The sequence below is a fragment of the Sorghum bicolor genome, chromosome 6 (assembly GCF_000003195.3).
Source record: "Sorghum bicolor cultivar BTx623 chromosome 6, Sorghum_bicolor_NCBIv3, whole genome shotgun sequence".
Lineage (NCBI taxonomy): Eukaryota > Viridiplantae > Streptophyta > Magnoliopsida > Poales > Poaceae > Sorghum > Sorghum bicolor.
In genome coordinates, this window is record NC_012875.2 from 5,632,195 (window position 1) to 5,651,626 (window position 19,432).

Below are 19,432 nucleotides of genomic sequence, written 5' to 3' on the forward strand. Positions count from 1 at the left end.
GGACGAGCTGCAGGAGGCCCATCGGCGGGAGCTGGCGGCTAGAGACGAGGCCCATCAGCGCCACATGGAGGCACAACAGCAGCACACGCAGCGTCAGATCTCGGACCTAGTCAGCTACTTTCAGTCCATCAAGAGCTCTGGAGCGCCTCCGCTGCCTGCCTCGCTCTTCGCTCCACGCCCTGTTCCTGCCCCTGCAGGGAGTCCGGTGAGTATATATATGTTTGTCTATTGCTTTGGCTTATGCGGCCGTCCTGCAGACACTAATGAGATTGCTTCTATATCATGCAGCATCAGTCGTGGGATTCGAACCCGACCCCTTCTCCAGGCAGCGGGTGGTAGGTTAGTCCTTATGGCCACCCAAGTACGCAACACACGTGGCCTGGTGCCCATCCGTAGCACAGGCACCCTGGGTTCTCCGACAGCCCTCCTCCGCGCCCCAGGTACTCGTACCCATCCGAGTCGGCACCAGGGCAGGCCATGTGGGCACCGTGGACAGGTGGGAGCTCTCCACACCCTGGTCGGCGTGGCCAGATGGGGGCTCGGGACACGACGGAGGCCACGGCGATGACGGGTCAGAGTCACAACACTAGGGGTGAGGCGCTAGCGACTTCGAGCAGTGATATTCATGTGGACTTGTGATTTATGTTATGAACTTGTGCCTTATGTTATGAACTTGTGGTTATGTTGGACTTTATGTTATATGTCATATCTATGTGGATTTGTGATATCTACGGACTTCGATATGTTTCATGTCTGATATATATGTGGATTGTGATATAGACATGTGGATTTGTGATATATATACATATGTGGTTGTGCATGTAAAAATAGGGAAAAAACAAAAAACAAAAAAAAATTCCCAGCTTTGTCGAGAGCCAGGATGGCTGGCACTCGGCAAAGATAGAAAGCTATTCACAAGAATTACAGCTTTGCTGAGAGCCCGCCAGGCTGGCTCTCAGCAAAGGAGGGTTTTGCCGAGAGCCTTCTAGGCAGGCTCTCGGCAAAGATTTTTTTAAAGAAAAATAAAAAGTCAAAGACTTTTTTTAAAAAAAATAAAAAGTCTTTGCCGAGAGCCTGCCAGCACGGCTCTCGGCAAAGACGACGTCAACATTGACGTTCCTCGATGGCGCCGTGGACTTTGCCGAGAGCCTGCCACGTGGCTCTCGGCAAAGAATTCTTTACCGAGAGCTTCTTTGCAGAGAGCCATGTGGCAGGCACTCGGCAAAGAATTTGCCGAGGGCTTTTAGGCCTTTGTCGAGGGCTCCCGGCTCTCGGCAAAGAAGCCGGATCCAGTGTTCCTCCACCACCTACGAGTGTTCTTGAAAAACGTTTTTTTCTTTTAGGCAGCAAATTAACCAATGCATTTGGTAGGGAGTAAAGTTTATAAGTTTGCTTCAAGCATACCATGTTACCGCAGCATGATCTTTCTCATGCTCATCTTGAATCTGGTTGAAGTCTAGTTGAGCGAATTGGAGGAGCAATGGGCACATGTTAATGTCTCTAGCATAGTAATCAATGAACCACCTTGTTTCTAGTCTCGGAGCTCTCCAATGCAGTGGAATTTCTAAAGCACTAGTATAGTGTCCGTGCTAACGCTACGGTTTTATTTTAGAAATGCACGTAAAAACAACCAAACGACGATATATTTCATAGTTCAAGTTTCATGCAATTTTTTTGGTTGAGGAAAACAAGTTTCACACAATTGTATGTAACAATGTATAGAATCTAGAAAACACTCATACATAACAAAGCATGATAAATTTACGTCTCGATCTAATTTACAACCTGCTTAAGACATTAAGTAGAGAGCTCTTCCTAGCGCGCGTGCACTCGCAGCACTGCTGGCACACACGCCCACCCCCATACACTGTTCATCTTCTTCGCCCAGCCATCTCCTCCCCTGCCCACCTCGACCACCTCCCAATACTCGCTGGCGACCTTCCCACACACCAACCACCTCCGCCGGCGCACACGTCACCGTCGCCTCGTCCACCGCCCCGGCCAACGGAGACCTCGCCGCCGACCGCTCCACCCACCGCCCGCTCGATGACCCCGCCCCCTTCCCCTTGTTCTTTGATTCTGGTGCGTTGGGCGTCGTGTGCGCCGCGACGATTAGCCACACATGCACACAAAACAGTGATTGTGCCTTAAGCAGGTTTTGGAGTTCTCTCGGGATATTGTTTTCACATTCATTTATATGGCTCTTCAAAATATCCATAAAGAATCCTGTCCTCAGGAAACTTGATATCTGCATATGACATATAGTAAGTTAACTTATTAATTTGATATTTGTCAAAAAAAAAAACTTATTAATTTGATATGTAGTCTCAACTATTGCGATCACACCCTCGCAAGCATGCAGTTTTTTCTTCATCTTGTTCTAGATCGAACATTTCTACCTCAATACTTATATTATTTTTCAATTGATCTGTATCTAGATGAGCAAAATATATAATAATTAATTTTATAGACTAAATTATGAATCAATCTCTATAGCTATTGCTAGACAAGCAACAGTAAGCTCAGCTTTTTACAATCATATATATGAGTCGATTGCTGGGAAGTAAGGCAAGAAATTCTTTATCTCCTACTTTTTTTCTATAAAGTTATTTAGGTAGCTGCAAATTTAAAATATGAACAATATAAGCTAATACTAATATCTTTGACTAAGTCGAAAACAGATATATTTCATATTACTAACTTAAGGTATATTTCATATTACTAACTTCTGATATACAGAGGATGCTCCAAAAAGGATGGCATATTATTCAAAAGCCCACTATTTGTCAAGTACTGAAGCTACTCTCCTAACAATACATTCCTATGTGCATATTATGGAAAAAAACTGCAAACAACTTTCTCTCCATCTCGTAAAGTGTCAATACATCCGTACTGCATTCTAGCTCATATATTGTGTTGTTTATATCAGATGAAAACTAAAAATTGAGTTCTGCAACCAGCTGGGTACCTGCGCGAGTTGAGTTGGACCTCATCGATAGAAGCCATGACGGAGCCCCAGTGTCCACCTGTGTATCCAGTCGCCCGCCTACACATGCTGCTGTGGATCAGGGACCGGCCGACCACCTGGCTGGTTGCCCGTGGATCTAGTTCTCTATTTGTGCACCACCATGGATCCCGGCCACACGTTCGTAGATCCAAGCTGCTGGCCTGCGAGCCACCGCGGATCCAGTCGGCCACCAGCTTGATCGTCTGCAGAACCCAGCCCACACACCGCTCATGTTCGGAGTCACAGCGGACCTGCTCAAAGGACAGAATGTCAAGGAGGGAGATGAGCGATGACATGAGGCTGCAAATGGCGAACATCCCAAGCCAGCCTCCGGCCAGCCACTATTGCCACCGCACGCCATGGGGGAGGGAGGAGTGGCCATGGGCAGGCTCGTCGCCCGTGGGGGCAGCATGGGATCGCCCAGCCACCGTGAGCTTAGCCCAAACCCTAGGCACAAGTGCTCCTGCGCGTGGAGTGGAGTCCCCGACACCCGACCTCGCCTCGCGTTTTGGACTTCTGGGCTGCGAGTTTTTTGTGTTTATTATCTTTTTCCATGGTGAAGGTTTGGACTGGGGACTCGACCTCTCGCCGCGGAGGGAGTGTGGGGGCGGAGCGCATGCGGGGCGGAGGTGTGGTGCCACGCGTTTGAAGCCTACGTGAGAAGCCTGGCTTCCCACATTCAATCGTGGCCATCGATTTTGATGGATGTGTTTTATTAGCCTTTGATTTTAATAGAGATGAATTCTTGTGTGCATTATTTTGGGTACACAATGGTTGAAGACTCTCAGCAGGGGACGTTTTACTGGGTGGACCAAGTATAATTTAAGTATTCCATTATAGTAGAGATGCGCCACAGCCTCCCTTAAGTGTGGCAGCATGGACGGCATAAGTTCTTTAAGTGCTTTAGCTGAATATGTCCTTGCTACATCCAATATTTCTTCATCTCCAAATGCTAGATATGAGGCCTTATGTAGCAAAAGAAGTGTGTTTACATCCTCCTGTCTTGGTGTCTTGGTGGTGCAGTTCCCATAATTATGGTAGCCCAATTGCCCTGCAACATTAAAATTGTAGCCTTTAATTTTTTTGTTAACCAAATAGATTTCCGGTTATGTTTTTGCATTGTAGAATTGTAACGGTTGTCTCAAAATAACATTATATTTTTCAATTGTGTGACCAATAAATTTCGTGAGTCATGTCAAGCATGTCAATGTCATTCAATACATATAACGGTGTCTGAACATGTGCACGTGCATCTACATGTGATAAAAATTCAATACTTTGACAAAATCTTGGTAATACCTAGGGTTGCTGGGAAACCATTTTCCCTGAGTAACCTGAATTTTAAGGATGTGAAAGCAATGTTATCATATGTGTGATCTTTTGCACTCTCATTGGAGATGGAGTACAGGATGTTACTAATCTCATCATGAAAATGGAGTACAGGATTGACAGCTAAATCTTGGGATTGGCGTGATTGTAGTTTAGCTACCAAATCTTCCGTCTCTAGTTCAGGTGATAAGTCCTTCTCTACCTCAGGGAGCTCAGAATTAGCTAGAGCAACTTTTTCAAGCATAGCTCTTGCTTTACTCATATGGAAATGTAGAAAGGCTCCTCCAGATGTTAAATCAAGGGATTCCCTAGAACTCTTGGTAAGACCCAAATAAAAATATTGAATAAGCATGGGGTCTGAAAAACCAAGGTTAGGGCCAGATATAACAAGTTCATTAAAACGATCCCATGATGTACAAAGAGATTCTTGTTCTAGTTACCTAAAACTTAGAAATTCTTTCCGAAGCTCAACTACTCTATGAATGGGAAAGAAATATAAACAAAATTCATAGCATAAAGTTTCCCAAACACCTTGCATACTTCCTACGACTCGATTATACCAACATTTAGCTCCTCCTATCAAGGAGAACGGAAAAAGCTTCCATCTAATAGTCTTATCAGACATGCTAGCAGTGCACAAGCATGCACAGGTCTGCTCAAACTCTCGTAGGTGTAAGTATGGGTTTTCGTTACCTTCTCTTGAGAAAGATATATCCCGAATCATATTAATTAGACATGGGCTCAACTCATAGCCAGGTTTTATGATAGGTTTAGAAGATTCTATTGGCTAGAGGTACGATCCCGATGGTGCCCCGTATTGATATAAAAGTTGAGAAGCAAGCTCCATATTTTGATAAGGGTAAAGGTAAATAAAAAGGAGATAAAAGATTAAGATAAACTAAAGTCTAAATCAGCAAACCGTTTCCCGGCAACGGCGCCAGAAATGCTTGTTTGTATAAATTAACTGCACTCTAAATATATGTATATAAGATTATCCGCATGCGTACAAATATAATACTGATGTAGCACTTCACCAAGATTATCCCAGTTAATATCGAACTCAAAGGAACAGTAGGTGAAATAGGGTTTATGATTCTTAATCTAATGGGGCGCACAATCAATCTAGAGAGAAAACAAGACAATGGAGTTATCAAATGACTATCTTTGTTCCGGTACTATGCAAGCTTTGAAAAGACCATGCTAACTGGGCGGTTAACCTAAGCAAGAAGAGCAATACCAGAGTACTCCTCCCACCGGCACCTATACACCTATCAAACCTTCCGTGGGAGATGGACTACAAAGGAACCAATGCAGCTGTCACCTACGTGGACTACCACCATCCAGCAAGACAGGGGACATTCACAAGCAACCACAACCTAGACACCACGTCTACGTCACAAATACTACTCTAATCTAGAAATTACCGAGATCAAAGTACTCATAAAGAGAATAATACTCAATACAAGATGCAAACTTAAGAATGGCCAGAACAATTGCTTACACGCACCAAAAGGTAAACTACAAAAGTACCTTACTCTAGGTTAGGGAGCCGACTCTAGACGAATACAGCAGTGGAGAGACGCCGACAGGCCAGGGCTCCTCCAAGACTCTACTCTTCTACTTTCTCCCTCTACTCTCTATCTTGATTGCTACATCTAACCCAGTTGAAGATCTGAATTGAAGCTCTGTAGATGGTGCCTCTTGGGAGGGACCCCTGGGGTCTATTATATAGGGGGAGCCTAGCCTCCCTCCTCCTTGAGCAAGCGATGTGGTACAAATATTCCAACCACCTCATAATAATGCAACTAAGACTTGTTGGGCCAAACTTGGGCCGAATCTGTCTTGAATATGGCCTGTTAGGGTAAAACGAGCGTCGGAGGATCAAATCGACAGAAGCAACGGCCGAGATGACTCCTCATAGGCGGTGGAGGAACATTCCAGAAGCCGGACCCGAGCCGTGCCAGGGGGCGTAGCCCGGCGCCCTAGTGGGGCCGGCCGGCGCCACCAGGTGTTAACTGGGGTCCCGCTTCTTCAGGTAGCTTCCAGATCCTTCCCTCGTTCTAATGACGGTTGCTTCCTTCGCGGTTAAGTTTCGTGGTAAATACTAACTATAATCCTTCCTTTATGCCTTTCCCGGAATAATCCCTGAAAATATATAATTCATCAAAACTCGTAGAAATTATTAGTAACAGCCCTATTCTACTGGGTATTTATATATTATGTAGGGATAATTGATTATACAAAATAGGCATTAACAGGTGTCACAGTGACGCTGCAAGCCTGGGCCTACAAAATACGGTCTAATTCTGCGGCCCAATTCGGCGCACCACTGGAAAATAAATCAGGTGGGAGTCGGCAGACTGCTTCCCACCACCTGTGAAAGGTCCTAATATGGCTAGAGGGGGGGTGAATAGCCTATTTAAAAAAAATTCTACAAACTCACTAGAGCAAGAGGTTAGTAAATAACAAAGCGAAGCTTTTTGCTCTAGCTCTAAAGGGGTGTTTGCAAGCCACCTACCCAACAATTCTAGTTGCTAAGATCACTAACCACACAAGAACTAAGCTACACAAGGCAAAGAAAGCAACTAAACTAATTACACTAGTTTGCGGTAAGTAAGGATAGGATGAGATATTTATACCGCCGTGTAGGGGATGAACCAATCACCAATATAAACAATCAAGCACCGGAAGAATGCCAATCAAACACAATTGCGACACCGATTTTTCTCCCGAGGTTCACGTGCTTGCCGGCACGCTACGTCCCCGTTGTGTCGACCAACACTTGGTGGTTCGGTGGCTAAGAGGTGTTGCACGAACCTCGTCCTCACTAAGACACCACAAGAACCTACCCACAAGTGAGGTAACTCAATGACACGAGCACTTTACTAGAGTTACCTTTCGGCTCTCTGCCGGGGAAGGTACAAGACCCCTCACAATCACCGGGAGATGGCCACGAACAATCACCAACTCGTGCCAATGCTCCTCCGCTGCTCCAAGCCGTCTAGGTGGCGGCAACCACCAAGAGTAACAAGAAAACCGCAGCCAAATCGATCCTCAAGTGCCACTAGATGCAATCACTCAAGCAAATGCACTTGGAATCACTCTCAATCTCACAAAGATGTTTAATCTATGAAGGAGATGAGCGGGAGGTGTTTGCTTAGGCTCACAAGGATGTCTAGTAGTCAAGAATAAGAAGAGAGTAAGCCCCAAGCTGGCCAAACACGTATATATAGCCCCTCAAACAAATAGAGCCGTTGGCTCTTTCACTCGGCAAAAAGCGGGGTCACCGGACGCTCTTAAAGGGGCACCGGACGCTCAACACCATCGTCCGGTGCTCCAACGTCGGCCGCGTGTCAGAGTCTAACGGTAACCTGCAGAGCACCAGACGCTGAGCAGGGTCCGGTGCACACCGGACTCATGCGCAGAGAGCTCCACAAACTCGTAGGGTCACCGGACGCAAGCCACCGGACGCACCCTGAGCGTCCGGTGCACACCGGACCCATGCGCAGAGAGGGTCGCAGAACGCCCGCACACCGGACGCTCAAGCCAGCGTCCGGTGCCTATCGTCCGGTGCCTTACCCTAGCTGGGCCAGGCACTGTCTGCACCGGACACTCAGACTTAGCGTCCGGTGCCCCAGAAGCCAGCGTCCGGTGAGTGTTTTCTCAGCGAGAAACACTCCCGTGACTTCTCCAAATTTCCCACCGGCGCAATAGAAAATATGCACTTCATTTTCTCGAAAAGCGCCGAATCCCGCCTCGCAAGCTCGGCGGGAGGGAGAGAGGAACCCATCCTCTCTCTACCCTTCAAACTCCACCTCCTTCTCAAAGTGTGCCAACACCACAACGTGTGTACTAACAAGTGCACGTGTGTTAGCATTTTCACAATCATTTTCTTTGAAGGAGATAAGTTAGCTCACTAGGTTCTAAATGCATGCACATGAATAATGACACCTAGTGGCACTTGATAACCGCTTAGCCAAAGAATTCCCCTTTTTATAGTACGGCTATCTATCCTAAATGTGATCACACCCTCTATGGTGTCTTGATCACCAAAACCAAAACCCTAAGCAATACCTTTGCCTTGATCTCCATAGGGTTTTGTTTTTCTCTTTCTTCTTTTCCAAATTGAGCACTTGATCACCTTGTGGTCATCACCATCATCACCATGATCATCACTTGCTCCATCACTTGGCATGTACCAACCTCATTAAGTCTACATACACTTAGCATAGAGGTTAGTACTAGGGTTTCATCAATTATCTAAAACCAAACTAGGGCTTTCAACCTGGTCGGTGGGTAGACGCCCCTTGTGACGCAGGCGTGGAGGTAAACCAGCTTGGTGGTGTTGTCGTACGTGCCAAAGAGGCCCACAACTCACAGACTGCACCATGCGAGCCATGAACAACTTGCCGGAGTGGCGTCAGGGTCGCAGGTCACGAGCGCGACACCCTACTCTCGCATGCTCTGCCTGAATATGTTTCTTGTGTGCTCCTAATGCATGTATTTGTGGGCTTTTGATCCAATTGGATAATCACAGGGAATACACAGTGTATGTCTATAGTATAAGGCGAATACTCTATATATTTATTTTTTTCACCAAAATGTTTGGAATACCAGGGAGTACCCCTGGTGCCACCCCTGATCTGCTGATCACGATGTAGGTGAACTCGTTCATGAGCTTGATGCTCTGTGCTAGGAGGGTCTCTAACCTAATGTCGAAGTACCTCTTCAGGCACCACAATGGGTTGATAACCGTTGTGTGATGATTATGTTGGTGGCTTCAAATGCGTGGAAGAAGCTGTTCTCGGGAGATCATGGAGGAGCGAGGCAAGGGCGGACAGAATACATGCATGATCTTACAAAATTCATAGATAATTCATTTTAACTCCAAAATTGCTGGATGTAGGTTGAGAGCCTGGATAAACCTCTAGTGTCTTGACTGTTAGGCCACAGAAACCAATATATTGACATTCTAATTTATCATCGTGGTAACGAGGCTACAACATATTTCTTCAAAATATTTTTATGAACATGGAAATATACAACCAATGGAATATTCCCCTCATATTCTCAAGAAATATATGTATTTTAATGGTTCTTTCATATATGGACGGGATCCAAGAACAAATCTCTAATTTGCCTCTTCTTTAGATCATTTGGTCTACCAATACCATCTCCACCTTGATAAACACAATGTGAGATGCGAGCCAAGTTAACACAAGCTTTGTTAAAGGGTGTAGAATATTGACGACTATCAAATGCCTCCTCATTGATCACTTTCCATGACTTCAAGATAAGATCTTGCATGACCTTACGAGAATCATCCTCATTGCCACCATTCTCGGCCATGTTTATAGCTATGAAAGATGGAGCATCTCCTCTCTGCAACTCATCCTATTATTCCATATGCAGCATATATGAGAAAAAACTTTCAAAACTTTAAGAAACAAGGAGGAAAAAAACTAAGGTGCTTACCATGTGTGTTGCAGAGTCATTGCAGAGACGAAAAATTAAAGAAACCTGTTGAACTAATCTGTGTGTCGTTTGCATTTTGGATATTGTGTTCATGTTGATAACTGAATGGAGCATTGAGAAGGCATGTGACAGCAACAATGGTGCAGAGGATGACACCCATCCATTCTCCAGATACTTTTGAATGCTTGGTCTACAGTTACCATGGTGCCATTTTGCCTCCAGCAAAAATGCCATGCATATGTCATGCCACTGTTAAATGAGAATAACTTATCAGTCAAATGATAGAACAATACATTAGTAAATCACAAATAAGGGTGGCTTAATTTGAGGGTAGTTCACCAATTTTTGTAGATGATAATGCATACTACAACCATGTTCCTTCAAAGCATGTTCAGCAACTTCATTTGAGGTGTGATATATAACTGAATAAAGTGCTTTCATGTACTCTGGGAGTCTCTCATTTGGTATTGCATCCCACCTGAAAACATTTGAATGCAAAATTAAAATGTCACCTTCTATGAGAGGAGATAAGACTTGGCACGTGATGGCAATCAAATGGTATTTATAGAACTTTATTAAGTACGTTTACAGTTCTTGTGGGCAATGCAAGAGTTCCAAGTTGTTAATTGAATACATGCTTCTTCTATTGCAATTCTGCTCACCTTGCAATCGCATTTGTGAAGAGTACAAGTTCATCCATGGTTCCATACACATCATAAACATCATCCAAGTGAACAATTAGATTGGAAACTTTAGCAAGCATTTGACGACATGGTCCAAGCTTCGGATCCCAAACAATTCCATTTGCATAATGGAAGCACTCCATCAGACGATCCCTTGCAAATGGCAGCTTTTCACCAAGCCCAATGTTCCTCCACCACCTAAGAGTGTTGAAAAACATGTTTTTTTTTCTTTTAGGCAGCAAATTAAAACAATGCATGTGGCAGGAAGTAAAGTTTATAAGTTTGCTTCAAGCATACCATGTTACCGCAGCAAGATCTTTCTGATGCTCATCTTGAACCTGGTTGAAGTCTAGTTTAGCGAATTGGAGGAGCAACGGGCACATGTTAATGTCTCTAGCATAGTAATCAATGAACCACCTTGTTTCTAGTCTTGGAGCTCTCCAATGCAGTGGAATTTCTAAAGCATGCGCCACAGCCTCCCTTAAGTGTGGCAGCATTGACGGCATAAGTTCTTTAAGTGCTTTAGCTGAATATGTCCTTGCTACATCCAATATTTCTTCATCTCCAAATGCTAGATATGAGGCCTCATGTAGCAAAAGAAGTGTGTTTACATCCTCCTGTCTTGGTGTCTTGGTGGTGCAGTTCCCATAATTATGGTAGCCCAATTGCCCTGCAACATTAAAATTGTAGCCTTTAGTTTTTTTTTCCAGTTATGTCTTTGCATTGTAGAATTGTAACGGTTATGTCTCAAAATAACATTATATTTTTCAATTGTGTGACCAATAAATTTCCTGAATCATGTCAAGCATGTCAATGTCATTCAATACATATAATGGCGTCTGAACATGTGCACGCGCATCTACATGTGATAAAAATTCAATACTTTGACAAAATCTTGGTAATACCTAGGGTTTCTGGGAAACCATTTTCCCTGAGTAACCTGAATTTTAAGGCTGTGAAAGCAATGTTGTCATATGTGTGATCTTTTGCACTCTCATTGGAGATGGAGTACAGGATGTTACTAATCTCATCCTGAAAATGGTAAGAGATACCAAGTCGTTGCATTGCATCAATGGTCCAAAGTTTAGAAAATGGTTCTGCTTTCTTGATCAACATATCTCTTATGTTGGTCTTCAGCTTATAATAACTAGAAGGACAATCCTGCACCATAACGTGTAAGCCATTATTAATGCAATAATATGAAAATAAAACTGCTAGATGCAAAAATGTTATACGAAATACTCCAACGATGTTAACATAAAGCCTATTGGGGGAATGACTCAAAATGTATTTGGCTTTGCTAGGGTACTCTCATTACCTACTAGAAGGTAATAGCTTAAACAAATCTTGATTTTTAGAGATTAATTAATTAATTAACTAAAATAATAGGGTAGTAGCAGCTCTAGTGAATCGTGTTGAGCCTGACGATCATGATGAAGTATAATATCGGGTTGTAATGCAAAAAAAAATATAAGAGAAAATAAAAGGTCTTCCTCAGTTGCAACCAACCCTACGTACTTGTAAGGATGATGTACATTTTAAGCTACTTACTTCTGCAATCATGTCAATTTAATTAATTATCTAAGCAAAATCTAATGAAAGGTTTGAATAGTCCAATGAACTTAGTGTAGCGGAGGTAGTTACATTTCTAGTGGTGGAAATTATTCACTCGAATTTTTGTTCTCAGCTTAACATATGTGGCCGTTTTGTTTTCATGTATTTATTTCCAAAAATTTAGTGGCCCCATTCTTTTAGTGATGGACAACATGTCTATCAACAACTAGACACATGTGGCAATTTCAAGAGAGGGGCAAGCTGTGTGGCCCTAACATCGAGACAACTTTAGTAATTTTGTCAATCTCAATATCTGTCGGCTCAGTATTTTTAACATGGGTATGACATGTGCGTACATTCATATGGATAACGGTACATAGGTGTGAGTTCTGCATCTGTGTGTTGAAAAAAAAAGTTTCAGATCGTGTCTAGTAAATAAATAGGACGATATGGAAAAACACTATTGTTTCTTTAGGCCCTGTTTGGTTTAGGCTTTTTTTTACCTATCCCATTGAATATTTGAACATATGTATAGAGTACTAAATATAAATATAGACTATTTATAAAACTGAAAACACAGCTAGAGAATAAATTGTGAAATGATCTTTTAAGCTTATTAATTAGTCCACGATTGAACACTAATTGCTATAGTTGCAAATGTGCTACAATACCTGTTAAACTTTAACATCTCCGACCAAACACCCTCTTAGTTTGGTTTATCCAGTAGAGAACCAGTAGCAGTTACTCCCATGTGTATATCTTTAGATTTAGCTAGGGCGTATATGGCCCGATGAAGTGTACGTAGACGAAGTATATTATCATACTAAACCATCTAAGGTAGTATATATATTAAGTATACATGCATACATAAAGTATATGGTTATACTTATTATATATACTACAGTAGTGACATTTTAGTAATATATTAAAAATATGAATTCTTTTGAAAATTTTTCGCATGGCAAGATTTAGAGTATCTTAATATAAGTATATGAACATATTCAAACCGATAAACAAGTATGAATACATACGTAATATAGTTTATTGAAGATGAGAGTAATTACTCTAGGGAGTATAAAAGTGTTATTCTACACCCTAGGTGTAGAATACTATTCTACGCCAAACTGTGTTATACTGAACAAAATTCAGTATTGTTCATGTATTTTTTTCTGCTCAGTTTTGACTTTCGGTTAGGGTGTAGAATATATATATATATATATATATATATATATATTATATTAATTTGTGAATCACCGGACCATGGCCGTCGTAATCCCAAGAGATGGGGCTGTAGTTTGCCGAACGTCGCTGCAGTGTAGCATAACTGGCGTCTCGATCCGGTGCCGATCGAGGAGCACCACACCTTGCCCTGCCGTGACCGTGAGCACCGTGTTCCTGCCGACGGCCAGACGACGCAAGCGGCCGTGGGCAGGCTTGCTTTCGGCCACATTATTATATGTGCACTCACAATCTCCAGACTATAGGACTTGGTTGTTCTGTATGGGTAATCAGGCTCCTAGCTAGAGGCGTGTATATACTATATATAGCACTGATCGAGAGGAAACGTGTGTTCAGTTCGATGTGACAGATTGTAGAAAACTTGTTGCCATGAGCTGAAATCAGGCAGGGCAAAAGTGGCCTATCGCGATCCCAGTGGCGAGAATTTTCACCGACGCATCGTGCAATCGGGGACTTTAGTCTGGCTGGTCATGAACTGATGATCCAGTCAAACACCCAAGCTTTAATTTGACAGCGGTGGATCCTCGAGACTATTGAAACCGCAGACAAGGACAATGCCTGGCAAATTAAGCTAGGGTGGACATTTGAAAATTTCTGTTGCTTCAATTATATCAGCTCAGGTTTTAAAAGTTTTGGTTTCTGATATTCAGAAAGCGAAGAAGCAAAATTAAAGCACCCATCTTTATCTACAAAAAAGCCGAATGTGTAGTTGAGCAAGCAATGAATTCTGCATCACCTAATTTATCATTTTATTTACATGGCAATAGTGATTGGCGGGCCTAATTTATCACCTAATTTATCATTTTTTTTGGCAATAGGTGAATTTGAGGGCCGGCTCATAGCTATAGCCTAGAATTGGCGCCAATAGTGATGATGGAGAATAATTTCAATAGGCTGTCTAATTAAACAGTCAGTTGTAATGGAGAACAATTTCCATAGGTGTGGAGGCTCATAGCTCTACCATATCTTTTAGTTTTGTTGATTGAGATGATAGATAACATAAGCTTAGTATTAACATATATATGTGTTAAATATGTCGGACACATGAACGTTATACTAGTTCCAGGGATGGAAAAAAGTGACATATATAAAACACTAGCAGAGAAACGGAGTATAAAATAAAAAAAGACTTGATGTGCAGAAAAAGTAGACGGTAGACAGTTAAGTTCAAAATTTTTACACACTCCAAACAAAAGCCTGTGGAGTTCGACCTGGCTTACTACGTACTTTCCATGGAATAACTGTAGGAAATAAAGTACGGAAACTTATAGCACTATGATCCCCATCAACTGTTAATCAAACAAATTATACGAACTCACCTGCAGATTAGGTCTGCCAGAAGCGAGTGACAGAAGGGCGTCGTAGTCCCAGGACGTGGGCCGGTAGTTCGCCGACCGGCGACGTGGTTTCGCTGCATCCTGTTTCGCCGGCGGCGCCGACAAACACCACACCTGGTGGTGTCCTGCATAGTGATGCCCTGCCGCCTTGGCCGACGGCCGAACCGTTGTTTTAAGCGACATATGGATATGCACAGGCACGCACGATTTCTCTCTCTAGCTCCCAACACTGACCGTAGACTCGTATATATATGTGTGTATAGCTCGATGTCGTCGGTGCTAGTTTTTTCTTTTTTATGGTAGCAAAAGAACACATAATTATTTGTAGACATGTGTGAAACATGCAGACTATGAAACATTTGTTTGTTAGTACTTCGTTTTATATAATTTTATAAGGCTATTATTATATGCAAGACACGACAAGGGAATATAGATGAGATTGGCATCGATCCGGTGGCCTACAAGGCTACAGGGCGTTTACCGGCAGATTATATACGAAAGATTTCTTTGCTACTTCATTTATATTTATCATATATTCCAAAAGTATTTTATTTATATTTATCTTATATTCCAACTGGGAACTGGGGATTAAATGGAATGCAGCATGGCCACACACTGTGCGCACGTTTTACATATAGACTAGGTAGTATGCCCGTGCGTTGCTACGGGACAACTAAATTTTTATACTAAAAACACACAGATCGCACCATTAGATTCGTGTCATGCGTTGCTACGGGACAACTAAACATTTATAAAGAAACAAACGAATCATACGATAAGATTATAATACTATAAAACTAAATATCAATATTAAAATAATATTTAATCTAAAAAGCAAAGTTTGTGAAATTAAGATAGCCACGACGTGTTTGTTCTTTAGCGCTACTTCAATATTACTTTTCAGCAAAAGAACAGTGTTTTTCACTCACAACATTTGAACATCAGCTTTAGCACAAGTCGAACACGCATTAGAACACCACGGTAATAAATAGAAATGCACCAGTGGACATGTCCATGCTTACTAAAGAACGAGTAAAGATGTTGCTAATGGCATCTTCAAGTTGATAGTTTAGAAAGATCTGACAAACCAAAAAGGCATATTTCTTTCTTCCAAAAATCAGACTGTACCCTTGCTCCATCTAGAACTATGTAACTGAAGGATTGATATATCTCTCTATGTAAAATTCGCATATAGCAATTTGTTTGTCCAATAATCTCCTAAATCTGTAAAATTGCATGGTCATAGTTAATAAAATCTCAAGATATTTTTAGTAGCATTAGTAAGTTGGTAACAAATGCAAATAGATCAACAAATATGCAGCGCAGGTAAAAAAAGAGCACATGAGTAACATACATTCATACCACAAGAATTTTGTTCCGTTACAATCCAATTCAAGATACAATGCTAATTCAAGATCATGATTTCCAAACTAAACTAAACTAAACTACCTTTACAAGCGTGATTCAAGACTATGATTTCCAAGCGTGTATAACCTCAGAAGAAAAATCAGTAGAACAACTTCAGTCACCTAATAACCTCATAGTTGTCTTCCCTTCCTCCACCTCACACTGCACATCCATCACCACCTATCTGAATGGCCCTAATCCTCAAAAAACAAGTTATTAATCAGTTGTGCAATGATATTGCTAGATTTGCATGGACAAATTATGGCCAAGTTAGTCACCAGCTTGGAGAAGGCTGCAAGGAGGCTATTGACAAGCTGCGTGGCGACATCCACTAAATCATTTTTTGTGCAAACCGTAAGATTTGATATAGGATATTTTTATTCCAAACATGTTTTTGCACTTCACACTACAAGACTTAGAGAATAAGTGAATAACCCAAATAACTCTGAGTTTAGCTCAAAATAACAGTTGTTACCTTTGTACCTGCAACACAGGAAGCAATTAGATAGGAATTGCATACGGATTCAGAACACCAATGTCTTGCATTTTAAGTTTCAAACATAGGTGAGAAATTAATTAATTACTGAACTTTTGACTATGATGAGTTCACATGCTTGCAATTAGAGAGAAATTTAAGCTACATGCTTTAACTTTGGAAGATTTGATAGCTTCCTATCACTGATAAGAGCATGCAAAAGCTCAGTCTTCTCCTTAAGAGCACATAATAGCAAAAATACTATCTTGACATGCCTGAACACAAATAACAGCAGCTTTATGACCCTCAAATTTGTGAATTCACCAGATCCTCTCTCTCGAGCCCAGATTGCGATGATCCCACATTCGGACAGAGTTATCGGCAAAATTGAAATATCAATTGAACATCATTACTTAAATATGTAAGGAACTGATCAAATTATGCTAAATTAATACTTAATGCCATCATACCCAATTAATATATAGTAAACGTCAAGGGGATTCCAATCAACACAACGAATACCTCCACCGTGAGCTTTCTTAACCTGAAATAAATAAATAAATAGCTTTTAACATCATAGTTCAAACTGAATTTAAAACTTCCATATCCAGAGAAAGAGGATCAAAAGGTACACCATATTACAAAAAATATATAAGGTCACTCTTTATATAAAATAAATATGCAATCCCTAAATAGCAAGCCCCAACCCGCTAACTGCTCAGGATAGAACCTACTGCTACTTGCAGAAAACATAACCTCGTCAAGTCTGAGACATATGTACCAAATTAATGAAAAAAAACTATGATCAAAGTCAAACGGAAGGATCTTTAACAAAGATAAGCTTGACTGAATGTCCGAGGTAAGAGATTCACAGACAAGAAATTTAGAGAACTCTCGCTTTTTGTATAAAGTATCCTACCTAGAATATTTCTCACTTTATTATTCCACTGTTAGTTTCTAAAAATGATCAAGACTATGAAAAGAGTGATCTGAGCTGAAAAAAATTATTCCATATAATTCTGAGAATTTAACTAATATTCTTAATCCTAGCTTGTCAAATCTGATATGAGTGATTGTTCATTAGTAGGTATAAAGAGAGAGGATAGCAAGAGGATGAAGGTTTTCCAGGAGTTTGTTTGAATGACTCAACAATAGCTTGCTGGACATGGTTCAGTCTGACGCTACCAATGAACATCACACATTTCATGACAAAACGGCCAGCCTAAACTTGCAGATCACGCCTTAAAATTTATTATCCACTTATATCAAATAAATGAACAATCACATTAGCAAACTTCTAGGAGGAGGACCTCCAAAGCATTTTACATATTGACAAACAAAAAAATGGTGGGGGTTTAGCACCAGATCTTTCATGGTTCATCAAAATTTTCAGTGTTTTTGAGGAGGATTGCTAGACACATGCTAATGCACACGATTTACAAACTAAGATATTCGGGGAGGTATTGTCGGCTCACCGTGGGACACAAAGCAGGTAGAGGGCGCTCGATATAGGGAGATTACCTGCCGTGCGCTCGTAGTCATCGCGGTGATTCCTCAGATCCCGCTCATCGTTGACCTCCAGGTGGCTCACGAACAACTGCAAAACAAATTATTCCTGTCGAGCTCAGTGGAAAAGCTCAGCGATCATAAGAACAAAGCTGCAGTCTGAGGCTAAGTCTAGTGCTATACCACTATGTTTTACCTGTTCCAATAGGTCTATCTAGTTGTATTGCTATCATTTTTCATAAACTAATTGCACTATTTTTTTTCAAAGAAACCTAATGTCTATCTTTGCTGTCAAACAGGAGGTGAGCAAGTAAGTTACCTGAACAGGCGATATATCACGATTGCTACTGCAGGAAAGATGGTGCTATTCAGCAGCGATTCAAGCTAGTCACGATAGTGCAATAGATAAAGTTGTGGAAGCTTAAATTTGATTATCCATCATATACCAACAGGGCTATAAAATAGATAGAACAAATACCTAAACAAGTTAAAAGAGATAAAAATAACTAAATCAAAAGAACATTTCAAGGCATCAATTATCTCATATGTTCCAAATCATAATATATGCCAAGCTACCAAAAAGAATAGTAAAGTGCCTACAACTGAAGGGCCAAGCTACTAAAAAATATTAGGACCTACCAAGTGACTACTGAAAGTTTCACTATGTTTCAGAGTTTCTGTCCTAGTCTCTCATGCAGGTAACATGAGAATATCACAATAACATCATAGTATTCTTTCCAAGTGTGTATGGTCAAATGAAAAAAAATTAAACAAGCACAAAATCATGGTTGGCTCTCTAAGGAAGGATCTGCAAGCCTTTTCCTGTGACCAAGCATTCTCAAATAAATGCATTAACCTATGATTCTGAAGCTTGAAATATATCAGGTGAACTATGAATGTACTGTGTACTCCATTTTGTTGATAAACCTTGATACTCTGAGACTACAAAAACTGATCTACAACAGTTACTTTAGCACAAATATTGAGATTACAAAAATTGATCTACAACGGTTATTTTAACACAAATACTGATATTTAACCTAACGATCAACAGGAATTGAAATTACTCTGAGACTATAAAAACCTTGATACGGTTGATCCAAATGATTGGAATAGAAAGCATGGCCAATTAAACATTTTTTATGTCACAATTTCTTACTCGATGTAGTGGGAATAAAAATCTATTTTCTACAAAATTTATTTTAGCCGTACTCTGAAACATGATATTGATTTTTCATAGCTCTTCATTTTTCTCGGCCAAAACCAACGTTTAAAAACTCTAAAATAGGCACCTGCTGCTCATACTCAAAAGGATGTATGAACCTTGAACCTAGTGTAGGCACCTGTGAGGTTCCTACTTTGATGAGAAGAATTGACTATTGAATCGATCAATCTAGAGCAGAAGACAGAGAACACACCT

The 19,432-nt window shown here is 41.3% G+C and overlaps 1 protein-coding gene and 1 pseudogene across 1 annotated transcript; both read right to left on the minus strand.

Annotated features, from left to right (window-relative positions):
- The window catches only part of LOC8083447, a 36,469-nt pseudogene extending 31,889 nt beyond the window's left edge, over positions 1 to 4,580 (minus strand).
- Positions 9,289 to 14,835, minus strand: LOC8083449 (terpene synthase 10). Its single transcript, XM_002447483.2, has 7 exons — positions 14,607 to 14,835; positions 11,400 to 11,655; positions 10,792 to 11,164; positions 10,474 to 10,692; positions 10,151 to 10,289; positions 9,812 to 10,060; positions 9,289 to 9,730 (listed from the first exon to the last, which is right to left on the minus strand). Exons 1-7 carry the CDS (start codon positions 14,805 to 14,807, stop codon positions 9,437 to 9,439), a joined length of 1,731 nt encoding a protein of 576 aa, XP_002447528.1. The 5' UTR covers positions 14,808 to 14,835; the 3' UTR covers positions 9,289 to 9,436.

Excerpts from the sequence above, each read along its gene's own strand:
- LOC8083449 (XM_002447483.2), bottom strand. The coding sequence starts at position 14,807 with ATGTCGCTTAAAACAACGGTTCGGCCGTCGGCCAAGGCGGCAGGGCAT. Across the intron at positions 10,061-10,150 it reads ATTATCATCTACAAAAATTG|TGGCATGACATATGCATGGC; the intron begins GTGAACTACCCT and ends CTCATTTAACAG. Across the intron at positions 9,731-9,811 it reads ATGACTCTGCAACACACATG|GATGAGTTGCAGAGAGGAGA; the intron begins GTAAGCACCTTA and ends ATGGAATAATAG.